The 18,720-nt window shown below is 45.5% G+C and overlaps 1 protein-coding gene across 2 annotated transcripts in view; it reads left to right on the forward strand.

The window, feature by feature from the left end:
• The window catches only part of pum3 (pumilio RNA-binding family member 3), a 45,927-nt gene extending 34,053 nt beyond the window's left edge, over window positions 1-11,874 (forward strand). For both annotated transcript variants that reach the window (XM_038804662.1, XM_038804661.1), the window contains exons 15-18: window positions 1,913-2,135; window positions 6,903-6,990; window positions 7,559-7,649; window positions 11,404-11,874. In XM_038804662.1, coding sequence (XP_038660590.1) covers window positions 1,913-2,135; window positions 6,903-6,990; window positions 7,559-7,649; window positions 11,404-11,533 — 532 coding nt within the window. In that variant the 3' untranslated portion in view covers window positions 11,534-11,874. The remainder of the gene's footprint in view (window positions 1-1,912; window positions 2,136-6,902; window positions 6,991-7,558; window positions 7,650-11,403) is intronic.
• The last annotated feature ends 6,846 nt before the right edge of the window (window positions 11,875-18,720 follow it).

The following is an 18,720-nucleotide window of genomic DNA, read 5'->3' on the forward strand; positions in this document are numbered from 1 at the left end:
GAGACCCACACTGACATGTGGAGAGTATGCAACTCCACACGGACAATGACCCTGAGCCTGGATCAACTCTGGGTCATCAGCGCCCCCACCCGGGGGGGGGGGGGGGGGGGGGGGGGGGGGGGGGGGGGGGGGGGGGCTAGGAGCGGTGTTGCGGGAAACTCGGCCGCCAGGCCTTGACGCTTGTGTCAAAGCGGCGCGCCGAGAATGACGCGGCCGGCGGCGCCTAAGTGACGTCAGCCGCGCATGCGCAGGTTGGCTGGCTCCAACCCATGCATTTGCGGTTGCCGTCTTCCCCTCCGCTGCCCTGCAAGACATGGCGGCTTGATCTTGCGGGGCGGCGGAGGGGAAAGAGTGCGTCTCTTAGAGACGCCGGCCCGACGATCGGTGGGCACCGATCGTGGGCCAGTCCCCTCACGAGCACACCCGTGGTGCTCCATCATCTCTCCACCCCCCCACAGGCCCCACACTTACCTGTCGCGCGCTGTTCACACCAGCAGGGAGCAGGTGGTGTTGTCGCCGGCGTGAACCCGTCGGGGTCGTCAGCCCGCTCGGCCCACCCGGGCCGGAGAGTCGCCCGGAAATTGCGACACGCCATTTTGGGGGGAGGGTGGGAGAATCGCGGGGGGGTGCCAGGGCAGCGTGGCATGATTCACCCGGCCCTTCCGCGATTCTCCCACCCGGCGTGGGGAGCGGAGAATCGCGCCCTAGGTTCTTTTCAACAAATTGGATTCCGGATTATTAGAAATAGACATAAAGCATACTCTGGGTCGAAGGGCTGACGATTGTCTCCTGTCTAAAATTGTTGCTGTTTTTATAATTAACAGCACTCTTTTCTTTGCCCTTGACGAGGTTCTGTTCTTAGTAATCAAATTTTCACAGCTATACATTCTCAATTTTGTTGGGTCACCAGTGACACAGGAAAACAGACTTGCCCTGGTATCATTAAATAAGGGATGTTACAGTTTCTCAGCACAATTAGGAAGAGCACCTGCTTTGCTTGGAGTAGTTGTCTCATCTCAGCTGGGTGCAAGTAGGGCCACGACAGTTGGTATGAGTATTTATAGAGTAGGCATTTATGGCTGTTCTACGATTCCCTTTGCTGAAAATGTGCATGTGTGGACATGAAATGAACATACGAATAAGCACAACTCCGATGTCCTTGTTAATTAACTACCCTTCCAACAATTATTGAAGTTTACATGGATTAATTTTCCTTATTGTGTGATGGGAACTGAACTGAGGGGACTTAAACTGAGAGTGGTGGACATCTAGTTGATGGCAGTGATGTATGCAAGCACCTTTTGAGAAAGAAGAGACTAGAAACTGGGGAGCACATGGACAATTGAGGGTGGTCTTATTAAGGGGCATTGTGATGGTTGTGAAAGTGGTTTTGAACAAAATTTGAGGGGGAGCAGTCTGCAATCAAACGAGCCAAAGCTCCAAATTTTGCAACCATTTGATGTTTTTTTTTAATTTAATTGATATGGTTCTTGATACCTTTAGTGCTTCAATTTGAATTACCAATTGGGTAAATATAATAATATTCTAAGTATAAGCAGGTGAAAAATAGTCTAATTCTAGAATTGATCTTCAGTTATTACTTTTGTTCTATATCGAGTATGTGAATTCAACTGAAACGATGCCGAGTCTTTGCTTCATTTTTTTCCTAATTTATTTCCCTATCCTTTCCTGACAAACACAATATACCAATGTTGAGAGTGAGGAAAAGAGGAGAAAGGATATAATTAAATCCTGATGTGCTTTCTTATTTAAGGATTTAGAAAAGTTAAAAATGTAAACAAACATAAAAGTATATTCTATTGAATTTATTTGGATGTTCTGGAAATGCGTTGCTGCCAAAAATGAGAAGTCCAGAAAGAGCCAAAAGATTTCTGTCTGTTTATTATTCCAGTAAGAAGGATACAAATGTTCGTCAGCGTGAGTTGCTGGAGGCCATCTCACTACGTTTGCTGGAATATTTGCAGGAAAATGCTCGTGAAATGGTGATGAATAAGGCAACAAGTGTCATTGTGGCAGATATTCTCGGCTGTGCCATTGGTGATGTGCAGCCTGCCATAAATGCTATCGCTAAACTGGCTGCAGAAGACTTAGTACCTGGGGGCAATAATGGTGAGGTAATGTACAAATATTCACCTTACTTTATTCGCCCTTGCATTTATGTGGCATCAAACACACTCATCTTGAATAACTGTTACATTTGTTTCATAGAAAAACAATGCTTAATTTGGCCTTTTAATAAATTTGGATTGAATACAGAAGGCTGCATTAATTTTGAAGGTCAACCTGTGGTCAATAAAGGACATTACATCAGTTTTAATATAGTTTGCTTAACTCCTGTTGTGGGGAAAATGCTCGAATCTATCGTTAAGGAAGAAATAGCGAGACATCTGGATAGAAATTGTCCCATTGGGCAGGCGCAGCATGGGTTCATGAAAGGCAGGTCATGTTTGACTATTTTAGTGGAATTCTTTTGAGGACATTACGAGCGCAGTGGACAACGGGGAACCGGTGGATGTGGTGTATATGGATTTCCAGAAGGCATTCAACAAGGTGCTGCACCAAAGGCTGCTGCATAAGATAATGGCGTATGGCATTGCGGGTAAGGTATTAGCATGGATAGAGGATTGGTTAACTGACAGAAAGCAAAGAATGGGAATTAATAGGTATTTTTCTGGTTGGTGAGCAGTGGCTAGTGGTGTGCCTCGAGTTTCAGAGTTGGGTTCGGAATTGTTCAAAATTTACATAGATGATCTGGCATTGGAGACCAAGTGTGATGTGTTATATTTTGCAGATGACACTTCAGATGAGTGGTAAAGCCAAGTGTGCAGAGGACACTGAGCGTGCAGAGGGATATAGATAGTTTAAGTGAGTTGGCAAGGTCTGGCAGGTGGAGATCAATGCTGATAAATGCGAAGTCATCCAACAGCAAAATGGACTTATTTAAATAGTTTTAAAATTGCAGCATACGGCTGTGCAGATGGACCTGGGAGTCCTTGTGCATGAATCGCAAAAGTTGGTTTGCAGGTGCAGCAAGTAATTAAGAAGGCAAATGGAATTTTGTTCTTCATTGCTGGAGGGATGGAGTTTAAAAGCAGGGAGGTTATTTTGCAGCAGTATAGGGTGCTGGTGAGGCCATACCAGGAGTACTGCATACAGTTTTGATCTCCTTACTTGAGAAATGATGTACTGGCACTGGAGAGTGTGAAGAGGAAATTCACTAGGTTGATTCCGGAGTTGAGAGGATTAGCTTACGAGAAGAGACGAAGTAGAATGGGACTATACTCATTGGAATTTAGAAGAGTGAGGGGGAAATCTTATAGAAACATATAAAATTCTGCAGGGAATAGATAGGACAGAAGCAGGGAGGTTGATCCACTGGTGGGTAAAACTAGAACTGGGGTGCATAGCCTCAAAATAAGGGGGAGCAGACTTAGGACTGAATTGAGGAGGAACTTCACCCAAAGGATCGTGAATCTGTGGAATTCCCTGCCCAGTAAAGCAGTTGAGGCTCCCTCGTTAAATGTTTTTAAGGCAAAGGTAGATAGATTTTTGAACAGTAAAGGAATTAAGGGTTATGGTGAGTGGGTGGGTAAGTGGAATTGAGTGCACAAAAAGATCAGCTGTGATCTTATTGAATGGCGGTGCAGGCTCAAGGGGCCAGATGGCCTACTACTGTTCCTAGTTCTTATGTTCGGGGCAGCACAGTGGTTAGCACAGTTGCTTCACAGTTCCAGGGTCCCAGGTTCTATTCCTGGCTTGGGTCGCTGTCTGTGCGGAGTCTGCACGTTCTTCCCCTGTCTGGGTGGGTTTCCTCCAGTTACCCCGGTTTCCTCCCACAGTCCAAAGATGTGCAGATTAGGTGAATTGGCCATGCTAAATTGCCTTTGGTGTCCAAAGAAGGTTAGTTTGGGTTACTGGGTTGCGGTGATGGGGTAGAAGTGTGGGTTTCAGTAGGGTGCTTTTCCAAGAGCTGGTGCAGGTGTGATGGGCTGAATGGCCTCCTTCTGCACTGTAACTTCTATGTTCTATGATTTGTTCTTGAATTTCACACCGGTTCATTTCCTTCTTCCCAGTAACTGTCCCTGCACACGAGCAAACAATTGCTTTCTCATTCTGCATTGATTTCTCATTGTAAGACCATAAGACATATGGTCTTATAATGAGAAATCAATGCAGAAGGAGAGAGCAATTGTTCTGTCATTAATCCTTTTACAGTGCTTCGTCACATATAAGGGGGAAAATTAATCTATTTCAACACCAAAAGAAGATGAAAGCCTGTTTTCCTGCACTCCCCCCCCCCCCCCCCCCCCCCCCCAAAAGGTATTGTGGCCTTTTGCCAGATCTATTTCTGAATGGTTGCACAGAATGATTCCAAAATAGTTAAATGACTCTAGATTTGCAATATGTTGCTTGTCTTTTCAAAATAGAGTTGCAGTGTAGAGGTACCAGTCAGTTTGGCCCCACCAGCGCATTTAAAATAGGGAACCCGATATAGTTGGCTAATAGAGGACAATTTGTTTAATGTAATATAACACTTTTATGGAATGAGCTTGTAGCAACAGCAATTGCTGAACTTTTCAGATGGCTATCTCTTCCTTCCATTCATAAAGTTGGCGAGGAACATGCCACAGATGACTCCAAGTACCCCACTGCCATTTCATGCTCGAATAAGCATCAATCTAGGGCTGGTTTAGCATAGGGCTAAAGAGCTGGCTTTTAAAACAGACCAAGGCAGGCCAGCAGCATGGTTCAATTCCCGTACCAGCCTCCCCGAACAGGCGCCGGAATGTGGCGACTAGGAGCTTTTCACAGTATCTTCATTTGAAGCCTACTTGTGACAATAAGCGATTTTCTTTTCATTTTCATTTCAAGTGCCTTCAGCCGGGACGTCTGCCTCTCACACAGGAGGAAATGCCACCTTTGGGAGCTGCTGGCCAGCCTCATTAGCTGGCAGTTCTCCAGTTCCTGCAGCGACAGCGGTGCAGTGGATAGAAGAAGAAAAACTGCAGGATGTCTGAAACTTAAGCCCGGACATTGGAGAGGCCAGGGCACATTCAAGGATCCCAAGGTGGGGGAGGGTATGGAAGGCCTTTGGGGTTGGGGTGTGTGTAGAGAGACCAAAATCGGGGAGAGTGTTCCGCGGGCCACGCAACCTCGAGGCGGTGGAGGGGGCGCCCAACTTCAGAAGGGGTCTTGTGATGGAGGCTTCCCCTCCCGCCTGAGACGTAATACTGTTGGTTTTAGGCCTCCTTCGTGCAAGTTCAATCCTTCTGCCAATCAAAAAATCGAGACTGGGCGGGAAATAGCCCTTAAGTAGCAAAGAACGGCCTCAATTGGCGCAAGCGCAGGCTTCCCATTCAAGGTCTTGCCCACCCCAGTTTTAAACCATTGTGTGATCAGGAGGGTGGCAAATTCCGTCTCTTCAATGTCATGCTCCTCTTTCTTTTACCCCCCTCTTCCCACTGCCTAAAAAAACCATTGGTGGGGGAATTGTAAACTTCTGACCATTAATGAGGGTTTCAGCAGCAGTTGAGCTGAGACTGGATGATACGGTGAGGGAAATAGATGATCTATGTGATGGAACAGGTATGAGGTTGGAAACTCATCTCGGGATCAGATGTAAACAGACTGGCTTAATCTCCGACTGATGCCAAAGAGAGGGATGGAGTCAGTAACTCGTGAATGGAGTTTGGAATGGGGCCTGAAAAACAATGGCCATATTGTTCCTAATATTTAGTTCAGTAGGAAATATCTGTTCCTCTGTACTGGATGTCAGATAAGTTGTCTAGTCATTTGGCAACGGTGAAGGAGTTGCAAGGTGGGATTGGGGTTATTGTTTGTCAGCATGTGTGTGAAAACTATGCTCTGCCTTCAATGGGCTAATGGTGCAGCGTCGGCAAGAAAAGCCATTGTAAGAGATCTGGTAATGATCGGATAAGAATGGAACCAGATAAGAGCAGCCGGGTGGCCGTGAAGGAAAAGGATGGTGTCTTCAATTGTGCCGACATTTGCAGTCAAGTCGAAGGAAGAGGAGGGGCAGTTTACCTTTTCACAGTCTTACAGATGAGCCACTATGGTATTGTGACGAGAGGATACTTGATTGAAGGAATTCAAATATGGACTTCTGGCAAACGGTGGGAGTGCATTTGGGACAACGCATTTAAGGTCAATGGAGAGAAAGGGAGGTTGGTGATAGGATAGTGGCGTGAAGTGTTATTTTTATGCAGATGTTCCGTATATGCTTACTATGCAGCACGGTAGCACAATGGCTAGCACTGTTGCCTCCATGTCTGCGTGGGTTTCCTCCGGATGCTCCGGTTTCAAACCACAAGTCTCGAAAGACGTGCTGTTAGGTAATTTGGACATTTTGAATTCTCCGTCCATGTACCCGAATGTGGCAACCAGGGGCTTTTCACCGTTACTTCATTGCGCTGTTAATGTAAGCCTATTTGTCACAATAAAGATTATTATTATTACTACTAAGAATACCCTCCTTGAAATTAGTCTTAATATTAGCCTACCTAAAAATGTCATTGATGTGGTGGCCTAATTCTATGAAATGACAGAATTGGTAAACTACCAGATGTCAGAGGTTTGACTACAATTAAACCATTGGAAGGTATTTGCTCAGTTGGGCATGTTTCCATTTTGTTATACTTTACTCTTGTGGAGTTTACAACTTAAAACAGTTGAGTGACCAGTTCTATAATATACATAAGTGCTATTATTTTAGTAAGTATTATTTTAAATATTAAAATCCGTTTTTCAAAATGTTGTTTCGATTTATTTTTAATTCCACATATAATGTGGAATTAAATGGAACAAATTGGTGACAATAGTGCATACCTGACATGTTAACTTGTTCCCCTTCCTGTTTTTAGCTACACATAGCAGAGCACCCTGCAGGCCACCTGGTTCTTAAATGGTTAATAGAACAAGATGGAAAGATGAAAGAACTTGGAAAGCCAGGTAGGTGTGATCAGTGATTTGTAAGCATGTTTTCTAGTGCTTGGACAAAACTAAATTTGCTTGAAATAAACATAAACTTACGAAGGCAAAACTTGAGCATCTGTGGGCACTGGAAAGTCAAAAAAGTATTGGCATTTGTGCTTTCCAGTGACGAGCATTTAAAATTTGAACCAAACTTAATCATATCTATAAGTGTATCCATTCCGATTATGTGTTAACGCAATTCCGACATGATTATGTTTAGACACTTTTAATTTTAGAAATATCTTTGCAAGCTTTTCAACCTGTAAATACTGAATTAGATTTTGCTGATGGCATCATCTCGGCTAATATATTAATCATTGCATTCTCTATTATGACCTGCTTAAACAGTACAATTTATTTCCTTCTAATACTTGCTAAACTAAGTTTTGCTGTTTGAGGATAAATTGTGCTGTTGCAATAATGTAAAAACCTGTTTACTATAGGTGAAATATAATTGCACCAGAATAACACTTAAAATCTTAAGAGACAATAACAGAAACTTTCATAGAAAATTAACCAAATGATTTTAAAATATTTTTTATAGAATGCTTTGCAAGAACATTAGTCGAGCATGTTGGGATTGAGAAGTTAAAGACCTGGGTGCAGGTAAACCGTGGAGCCATTATTCTTTGCTGGTAAGCATTAAATTCTGATTCATGGTGACATGATTTTGTTGGGGATGGGACGTTTCGGCGTGGGCAGTTCGGCGGGGCCAGTTCGGCGTAGCCGATTGGAATGGGACGTTTCGGCATGGCCGATTCGGCGGAGGAGTTTTTCGGCGGAGGGACGGAAATTTATTTAAAAATCTATGCTAGCGCTTCCCATTGAGAGTCTACTGGGGGCGGGGGGAGAGGTCAGACCCCCGTAGACTCTCAATGGGAAGCGCTAGCATAGATTTTTAAATAAATTTAAAACCCCCATCGTGGATCTAATTAAAACAGTGTCAATTTCAGCGGCCGGAGAGGGAAGCTGCTCTCTCACTGAAGCAATCAGCGGCCGCTGAAATTGACACTGCCCGCTGCTCTCTCTCTCCGATCCAACTTTTAAGTTTTAATGTTTCTGATTGGAGGGAGAGAGCAGCCGGCAGTGTCAATTTCAGCGGCCGCTGATTGCTTCAATGAGAGAGCAGCTTCCCTCTCTGGATCAAAGTGAGCCGGCCGCTGAAATTGACACAACTGACAGTTGGGGTCCATAAGCTCCCCCGCGGAGCACCAAACCGGGTCTGACTTTATACAGCCGGTGTTACTGAAGATATTGTGACTTTACACAATGTGTTAAGTCAGACAGCAGTGTAGATCACTGGGCAGCTGCTTCAATACTTTCAGTAACACCGGCTTTCTTTAAGAGTTTAATGTTGGTGCCTTTCTTTAAGAGACCCGGTTTGGTGCACAAACACGATATCTGAGGCGGCTGGAAGGAAAAGATACAAGAAATGGGCTGCACAAACATTTTGCGACTACAGTAGTCCCCCTTTATAACGCGGGTGTTGGGGTCCAAGACAGCCACCCGCGTTGCAACCGAGCCGCGGATATCCACGATGGGGGTTTTAAATTTATTTAAAAATCTATGCTAGCGCTTCCCATTGAGAGTCTACGGGGGGCGGGGGGAGAGGTCAGACCCCCGTAGACTCACAATGGGAAGCGCTAGCATAGATTTTTAAATAAATTTAAAACCCCCATCGTGGATCTAATTAAAACAGTGTCAATTTCAGCGGCCGGCTCACTTTGATCCGGAGAGGGAACCTGCTCTCTCACTGAAACAATCAGCCGGCCGCTGAAATTGACACTGCCCGCTGCTCTCTCCCTCCAATCCAACTTTTAAGTTTTAATGTTTCTGATTGGAGGGAGAGAGCAGAGAACACAGGAGGAGGTCATACGGGCCTCTGCAACACCAGCATGGTCTCACATCGCCCCTCCCCTCTGTAGCTGGGGTTCAGGCTATGGCTCCTGGGGTACAGGCCGTGGCTCCTGGGGTACAGGCCGTGGCTGCTGGGCTTCAGGCTGTGGCTGCTGGGGTACTGTGGCTGCTGGGCTTCAGGCTGTGGCTGCTGGGGTACTGTGGCTGCTGGGGTTCAGGCTGTGGCTGCTGGGGTACTGTGGCTGCTGGGGTTCAGGCTGTGGCTGCTGGGGCACTGTGGCTGCTGGGGTACAGGCCGTGGCTGCTGGGGTACAGGCCGTGGCTGCTGGGGTGCAGGCCGTGGCTGCTGGGGTGCAGGCCGTGGCTGCTGGGGTGCAGGCCGTGGCTGCTGGGGTGCAGGCCGTGGCTGCTGGGGTGCAGGCCGTGGCTGCTGGGGTGCAGGCCGTGGCTGCTGGGGTGCAGGCCGTGGCTGCTGGGGTGCAGGCCGTGGCTGCTGGGGTGCAGGCCGTGGCTGCTGGGGTGCAGGCCGTGGCTGCTGGGGTACTGATTGGAGGGAGAGAGCAGCCGGCAGTGTCAATTTCAGCGGCCGGCTGATTGTTTCAGTGAGAGAGCAGGTTCCCTCTCCGGATCAAAGTGAGCCGGCCGCTGAAATTGACACAACTGACAGTTGGGGTCCATAAGCCCCCCCCCCCCCCCCGCGGTATATCGCGAACCGCGGTATTGCGGAGCGCGGTATAACAGGGGACTACTGTATAACTAATTTGACGCCGAAACGTCCCTCCGCCGAAAAATTCCTCCGTCGAATCGGCTACGCCGAACTGGCCACGCCGAAACGTACCAAACCCGATTTTGTTGTAGATATATATGCATATCAAATGCACCAGAATTGTGTATAGAAACATACAAAACAGGGGCAGGTGTAGGCCATTTGGCCCCTCGTGCCTGTTCCCATTCAATATCATCGTTGCTGATCCTCAATCTCAACGCCATACTGCTGCTTTGTCCTCAAACCCGTGATGCCTTTATGTAGAAATATAAATATATTCCGTGACTTTGCCTCCGTAGCCTTCTGTGGTAGAGAAAACCACTGGTTCATCACCCTCAGAGTGAAGAAATTTCTCCTCCTTTCAGTCCTAAATGGCCTCACCTGCTCCCTGAACTGTGACCCCCATCTCCTTGTTCTAGACCCCCAGCCAGGTGAAACTTCATCCAGCCTGTCCAGCCCTGTCAGAATTTTGTGCATTTCAATGAGATTCCCCCGCCTCATTCTTCTGAACTCCAATGAATGCAGGCTTCGTCGGCCCAATCTCTCTTCATAGGACAATCCTTCCATCCCAGGGCCTTCGCTGCATTCTCTCTATGGCAAATATTAGGCAAGGAGACGAAAACTGCACACAATGCTGCAGGTATGTTCTCACCAAGGCCCTGTACAACTGCAGTCAGACATCCTTGCTCCTGCACTCGGATCCTCTTGCAATGAAGGCCAGCGTACGATTTGCCTTCCTATCTGCTTGCTGCACCTGCATGCTCGCTTTCGGTGACTAATGTACAAGGATGACTAATCTTTTAGCAGCAGAATAGGAAAAATGTGATTCTTGGGGTGGGAGTGTGCTCAAGTTCCTATAAGCTCTCAACGCATGCAGAAGTTCGCCAGGGAACTTTGCAAGGTGGTGGATAGTGTGTATTCTGATTGGAAATCGGGAAGTTCTCTAAAGGTGGTGTCGCAGGTAGATAGGTCAGTGTAGAAGGCTTTTGGCATGCTGGCCTTCATCAGTCAGGGCATTGAGTATAGAAGTTGGGAAATTATGTTGCAATTGTGTTCAGTTTTGGTCGCCTTGCTATAGGAAAGATGTTATTAAACTGGAGAGTGCACAAGAGATTTACAAGGATGTTGCCAGGACTCGAGGGACTGAGTTGTAGGGAGAGATTGAACAGGCTAGCACTTTTTTCTTTGGCATGTAGGGGACTCCAAGGGTAATCTTATAGATCATGAGAGGCATGGATAGGGTGAATGCATTCAGACTTTTTTCCAGGGTTGGGGAATCGAGAACTAGAGGGCATAGGTTTAAGTTAAGTGGGGAAAGAATTAACGGGAACCTGAGAAGCAACTTTTTTTACATAGAGGGTGGTACCTATGTGGTATGAGCGTCCGGAGGAAGTGATTGAGGCCAGGATATTGACAACATTTAAAAGGCATTTGGACAGATGCATGGATAGGAACTGTTTAGACGGATATGGGCCAAATGCAGGCAAATGGGGTTAGCTTAGATGGTTTTTTTGGTTGGCATGGACCAGTTTGGGCCAAAGGGTCTGTCTCCGTAGATTCTATGATTGGAGCATGACAGAGCGTTGAGAAATAACTATATTTTCTGGGTAAAAGAACGGTATGTTTCACGGGTCTGGTTTTAAATAGACTGTGCTGTGGACTCATTTTGGTGAGTTTCTGTTCCTGCTGTTGAAATTCAGAAAGACTGCTCATTCCCTGGAGCTCAGCTAAGTATGAGATTTAATATGTGTTTCTTTCTTTTTAAGCCTTCTTCAAAGTAAAGATGAAGATGTAGCCAAGGAAGTAAAAAAAGGCTTTAAGAGCCTCATTCCAAAGTTAAAGAAGATGGAAAATGTGAAGGGCATAGAAATGTTGTTGGAGAAAATGATCGCCTAGTGAAGACCACAGACAATGCACCTCAGTAAAAACAGCTCTGACTTCTTGAATACTTGTAGATGACATAATATACATATACGTTTTGTAATTAAAGGCACAAATAGTTCTGGGCTCCAATTGCTGGTATTTCTTTATTTGAGAGGAATTGGTAAAAGCAATTGGTGCTATCCGAGTAGATTAGAGCCCATCTCCATTAATGCCTTGAACATATTTGTAAAATGTTCTCTCGATGTATTTTTAAAATTGGATATCCAGCTGTGATTTTTATGCAATAAATGTAACATATGCCATTTACTTAAATGCAAAAATAAATTCTGCATTCTAACTGCAGTTCATGAAAACCTTGCTTTCTTGTTATGCAACTCACACTTCCATTATTTCTGCTCATGAAATCAATAAGGATATACAACTCCAAAAGAAAAGTGGAGTTTTTTGTCCCCTGAAGGAATTGAATGAAACATTAATCCATATTTATCAATGGAGATGACATTTGCAGCTTACAGCATGTGACTTTCCAAGCCAACATGGCATTATTTCTATTGATACTTGAGTATCTTATTTTGGATTTTAACTATTTACCCTTGGGGTCATGTTATTGAACGCAAAGTACCGCTGTCAGTAGTGGGGAGGGTACAGACTGACAATGACACTCCTCCCGAGATTGCTGTTTGTATTTCAGTGTCTCTCCATTTTCATCCCTAAGGCATTTTTTAGGAAGGTGAATGCGACGATCTCGGGTTTTATTTGGGCCGGGAAAACCCCGTGGGTGAAGAAGGTCTTGCTCGAGCGGGGGCGCGGGGAATGGGTGACTGGCTCATCTGAACTTCATCACACTACAGGATGGCTAATACATTGATGATCAGGTAGCGGTAGCAGAGATCGGGGTGGAGGCAGCATCTTCTAAGGGCACGAGCCTGAGGGCTTTGTTGACAGCACCTCCGCCGTTCTCGCCAGCTCGGTACTCCACAAGCCCAGTGGTCGTGGCGGCCCTGAGGATGTGGGGATAGTGGAAGCAGCACATGGAGCTGGAGAGGACGCGTGTGAGGTGCTGCAAGGGAGGGTGACTTCGAGTCCAGAGGTGGCGATGTCCAGTGTGAGAAGATTCGGGAGCTCGGAGGGGGAGAGGGGCCGACGTTTTGGCCTTTGCTTCCCTGGTGGCCCGGAGATGGATTTTACTGGGAGGGAGGGACTTGGAGCCCCCAAAGTCGGGAGAATGGGTAAGCAACATAGCAGGGTTTCTCAGGTTGAAGAAAATCAAATTCGCCTTAAGGAGTTCTTTACAGGGGTTCGCTCAGAGGTGGCAGCCGTTCATCAACTTCTTTAAGGAAAATTAGTCTGTCAGCAGGGGGGGGGGGGGGGGGGGGGGGGGAGGCTTGGAAGTGAAAAAATATGGGTAGAAAAACAAATGATGGGAGGACCTGAGTGTTTATATGGACCCTGTCATTTGGGGTCTGTGTTTGCGGTGGGGGTGGCTATGTTACTGCAGGTTTTTGGTCTTTGTTGGATCTTTCCATTTAAAAGTGTTTAAATCATAAATGCCTTAATAAAATATTTTCTAAAAAAAAGTTATTGAACGCAAAATTCAGCTTACAAAGGATTATCTCATAAAGACGCAAGCTGTTTAGAATGCTGATTGGGTGGTTCTTGATGTGGAATAGTGTGCAGTTGTGTAGTCCTTGGTCTGAATTAGAAACAGAAATTGGAAGCAGGAGGAGGCCATTCAACCCTTTGAATCAGCTCCATCATGACTGATCATAAAGTGCAATACCCTGATCCCGCTTTCCCCCTTCCCCTCATATCCCTTGATCCCTTTTAGCCCCAAGAGCTATTCCTTCTTGAAATCACACAATGTTTTGGCCTCGACTACCTTCTGTGTTAACAAACTCCACAGATTCACCACTCTCTGGCTAAAGAAATTTCTCCTCCCCTCGGTCGTAAAATGTACCCCTTATCCTCAAACTATGACCCCTAGTTCTGGATTGCCCCACCATCGGGAACATTCTTTCTAAATCTACCCTGTCTAATCCTGTTAGAATTTTGTAAGTTTCTATGAGATCACGACTTGCTCTTCTCAATTCTAATGAATGTAATCATAAGTGATTAAGTCTCTCATATGATAGTCCTGCCATCCCAGGAATCAGCCTGGTAAAACTTTGCTGCACTCCCTCCATAGCAAGAACATCCTTCCTCAGATAATGACACCAGAATTACACACAATACTCGGGTGTGGCCTCAGTAATTCCCTATAGAATTGCAGTAAAACATCTCAATTCCTATATTCAAAGCCTCTCGCCATGAAGGCCAACATACCATTTGCCTTCTCTTTTTTTTAATATAAATTTAGAATACCCAATTCATTTTTTTTCTAATTAAGGGACAATTTAGCGTGGCCAATCCACCTAGCCTGCACATCTTTTGGGTTGTGGGGGCAAAACCCATGCAAACATGGGGAGAATGTGCAAACTCTACACAGACAGCGATCCAGAGCCGGGATCGAACCTGGGGCCTCAGTGCCGTGAAGTTGCAGTGCTAAGCACTGCACCACCGTGCTGCCATACCATTTGCCGCCTTTACTGTCTTCTGTAGCTGCGCACTCACTTTCAGCGACTGATGCACAAGGACACCAAGGTCTTGCTGAGTATCCATCTCTTTCAATTTACACCCATTTAAATAATCTGCCTTCCTATTTTTGCTACTGAAGCAGATAACCTCCCATTTAACCACGTTATGCTGGATCTGCCAGGCATATGCCCACTCACTCCGCCTGTCCAAATCCCGCTGAAGGACCTCTGCATCCTCCTCACAGATCACCCTCCCACCCAACTTTCTATCATCTGTAAATTTGGAGATATTACATTTGGTTCCCTCATCCAAATCATTAATGTATAATGTGAACAAGTGGGCTCCGAGTACAGATCCCTGCGGTACTTCCCTAGTCACTGCCTGCCAATCAGAAAAAGACCCATTTATTCCAACTTTTTGCTTCCTGTCTGCGAACCAGCTTTCTATCCATTTCAAGACACTACCTGTAATTTCCATGCGCCTTAAGTTTACATGCTAATCTGTTATGTGAGACCTTGTTGAAAGCCTTCTGAAAGTCTAAACCACATCCACCTTGTGTTGGCCTATTATGTATTTTCTTTTGTTTTCTTTTCTTTTCATGTACTTAATGATCTGTTGAGCTGCTCGCAGAAAAATACTTTTCACTACCTTGGTGCACGTGACAATAAACAAATCCAATCCAAAACCATTTCTGAGTAAATTAATTCAGCTCCTCACTAAAACCTGTGCTTCTCAGAGCTTCCGGTATATTATTCATGTCTTCCTTTGTGAAGACAGAAGCAAAGTATGAATTTAGTTCCTCAATCATTTCTTTGTTCCCTGTTATGAATTCCCCTCTTTCTGACTGTAAGGGGCCTACTTTTTCTCTTTACATACCTACAGAAACTTTGCAATCAGTTTTTATGTTCCTTGCTAGTTTACTTACAAATTGTATTTTCCCCCTTTTAATCAATCCCTTGGTCGCCCGTGATGCGGTTTTTAGAAAAGTTGTCCTTCCCGGTGGTGGAAAGGAAGAGAAGGAAGGAGTTGGATTCCCCGTTGGGTCTCAGAGATTATGAAATGTATTGGTTTAATGCAATTGGTTAAAGCTCCTGCCCGGATGGATTTTTCATTTGAGTCCCATAAGAAATTTGCGGAGCCTTTGATTCCTCTGATATCGGGTTTGTTTTAACGATTCCTTGTCCCGGGAGTATTGCCGGTTACGTTCTCGCAGGCCTCACACTAATTTTGAAAAAGGATACGGACCCTAAAGAATGTGGGTCATATTGGCCTATCTTGTTGAATGCTGATGCTAAATTGTTGGCAATGCAATTGGAGCCCGGCCTTCCAAGGTGATTTCAGAAGAACAGTCTGGTTTTGTCAAGGACTGGCAGCTGTCGCCAATATACATCTATTATTAAATATCGTACTGTCCCCCTCCCAACACCTGAACCAGAGGTGATTGCTTCAATGGGCACAGAAAAAGCACTTGATAGGGTTGAATAGGGGGTACCTATTTGAGATTCTTGGGAGCATTGGTTTCGGGCCAAAGTTTATATCTTGGATTTGTTTGTTGTACAGGCTCCCACCACGAGTGTTTGCACAAATAACTTGAGCTCAGTTTACTTTCAATTGGGTAGGGGGACAAAACAGGGTTGTCTATTGTCTCTGTTTCTGTTCACCTTGACAATTGAACCATGGCCATAGCGTTAAGATCACACACTGAGTTGGGGGGGGAGAGAGGGGGGGATAAAGTGGGGAGGGAGAGAGCAGAGCGTCCCTGTATGCAGGTGGTCTGCTTCTTTATATCACAGACCCAGTCTCCACCGTGGATGAGATAATGAAGCTACTTAAGGTTTCGGCTTCTTGGGATACAAGTTGAATTTGGATAAGAGCAAATACTTTCTGATGAACTCCCCAGGGAGGAGAGCCTACCTGGGGATGCTGCCTTTGTGCCCTGCCAGATCTAGCTTTCATTATTTGGCTAGCCCATGATTGGGCTTTACTTCATAAACTAAATTATGCTAGAATGGTGTGGGGGGTTAGAAGTGATTTGCAGCGGTGGGATAACCTCCCCCTGTCTTGGCGAGCCATGGTCAGACAGTTAAAATGAATGCCCTTCCGAGCTTTTAATTTCTTTTCCAGTGTCTCCCCATTTGTCTCCCGAAATTGTTTTTTCTCGGAGTCAATAAGATGATAGCTTCCTTCATTTGGGTAGGCAAGACCTCAGGGATTCATAGAGAGAGAGTGACAGTCGGGTGGCTTAGCTGTACCTAATTTGTTATTTTATTACTGGGCAGCTGATATTGAAAAGGTACTGGGATGGTTCAGGGATCAGAATTCCATATGGGGACAGACTCTTGTGGCTCCTGCTCTCCTCTCCAAAACTTTGCTCGTGTTCAGTAGTGGTGTCCACGCTGAGGTTTGGAGGCAGCTTAGACGTCATTTTAAGCTCGGCTCCATGTCACTGTCAGCCCCTGTCTGTGTGAGTCATCTTTTTGCGCCAACTGGTTTGGACTCGAATTTCAGCTCCTAGGGAAGGGAGTGGCTGGGGAGGTTTGTCGGATTTGAGGAGCTGTTGGATAAATTCCAACTCCAAAGATCTAATTCTGGTATTTTCAGGTGCGCTATTTCCTGCGTAAGGAGATCTCTTCATTTCCCTTGGCGCCATCGCCCTCTTCCTGAATAGGATTTTGTCTCTGGTCCTTGCGGGTGAGGGAAAGATTTTGGAAATTCATGGCCGCATCCTGTCGGCAGAGCAGGTTCTTTTGGATGAGGTGAGGAAGTGGGAGGGAGACCTGGGTCTGTTTTTGATGGGGGGGGGGGGGGGGGGGGGGGGGTGAGGCTTTTCACGGTCAACTCGACCTCTTCTTGTGCAGGCTCAGCTTGATTCAGTTCAAGGTGGTGCACAGGGCACATCTGACCTGGAGAAGGAGGGGTGTTTTTCTTTTCGTGGGTGGAGGATAGGTGTGAATGTTGTCCTCGGAGACCGGCAAATCATACCCATATGTTCTGGTTGTGTCCTAAACTTGTAGGTTTCTTGGTCTCCTTCTTTAGCACCATATTAAGGATTTTTGATATCAAGCTGGAGCTTTGCCTGCTGGTGGCCATTTTCGGGGTTTTGAATTCACCGGTAGTGCAGATGGGGGTGAAGGTGGATGTCTTTGCCTTTGCCTCGTTGATAGCCCAGAAACGAGTTCTGCTGGGGTGGAGATCTCCTATACAGCCCTGTGCCTCAGCCTGGTTGGGAGATCTAATGGAGTTCCTATACCTAGAGATGGTCAAGTGCACCATTGGCGGGTCAGTCGAAAAGTTCCACTCGAGATGGCAATCATTCATTTCATTTTTCAGAGTTAATCACTGTCCGCTGATAAGGAGGGTTATAAGTCTGATTAGTTATGGGTGGGTGGGATGGGGTTGATTTGTTAATGTGATATTCATGTATATACAGGTATTTGTCTGTATATATTTGTTGGTGTGGTTTTGTGTAATAGTGAAAAATTCATTTTTGTAATAAAATATATATTTTTAAATATCCTTGTGATTTACAATCATTGAGCTAGAAATGGGCATTAAAGTAGGGTTCCAGACTGTAGGGGGTTCAAGATCATTTACAGGAGTGAGATTAAACTAATATTTAACTTTGGAATATAAATAATATATATTTGTTTCCAAAAGCCTTCCTTACTGGGGGAAGTTGTGATTAAAGAAATGGCCTTGCTACTGAGGAAAAAGTGTGGGTGATGCAAATTTAGAAATGTATCATTATAACAAATACCGAAATCCCTTGACCATTTGGAAAAGCTTAATTTACAGAAAACAGAGATAACAGCAGCTTCCTTTGTCACTGGTCATTTGTCCATTCCTGTAACTCCATTCACTTTAATATATATTTATGGCCCTGTTACAGACAAGCAACTGCAGGCACTTTGCACACTGCACAATTTTCCCCATCCGGCCTGCTCTTTCAGAGAGCAATCCAATTAGCACTGCTTCCCTGCTGTTTCCCGTATATTTGTAATTTTTCCTCCATCCAGTATCGAATTGTCTTTTTAAAAATTTGAAGTCACTGAAAGCAGGTGCAACATTCAATTAGCAAGGTGAATGGTATGTTAGCCTTTATTGCAATGGGATTAGAGTACAGGAATAAGAAGGCCTTGCTGCAGTTGCATACAGTCTTGGTGAGATCAACCTGGAGTATTGTATGCTGTTTTGGTCCCCTTACCTAAAGAAGGGCCTGTATTCTCTGGAGTTTAGAAGAGTGAGGGGTGATCTCATTGAGGTGTACAACGTTCTTACAGGGCTCGGCAGGGTGGACGCCGGAAGGATGTTTCCCCTGTTTGTTGTGGGGCCTAGAACAAGAGGGCACAATCTCAGATTAAGAGGTAGGCCACTTGTTGAGGAGGATTTGCTTCAGACAGTGGGTGGTAAATCTTTGGAATTCTCCCTTCCAGAGGGTTATGGAGGTTCAGTCAATCAGTATGTTCAAACTAGAGGTTAATAGATTTCTAGATGCCAATGACTTAAGGAATACGGGGATAGTGTGGGATGATAGTTCAGGTGGAGGATCAGCCATGATCTAGTTAAATTGCGGAGTAGGTTCGAAGTCCTGAATGGCCTACTCCTGCTCACATGTTCCGATTCTG

This window comes from Scyliorhinus canicula, chromosome 8, assembly GCF_902713615.1.
Source record: "Scyliorhinus canicula chromosome 8, sScyCan1.1, whole genome shotgun sequence".
In the NCBI taxonomy this organism is placed as follows: domain Eukaryota; kingdom Metazoa; phylum Chordata; class Chondrichthyes; order Carcharhiniformes; family Scyliorhinidae; genus Scyliorhinus; species Scyliorhinus canicula.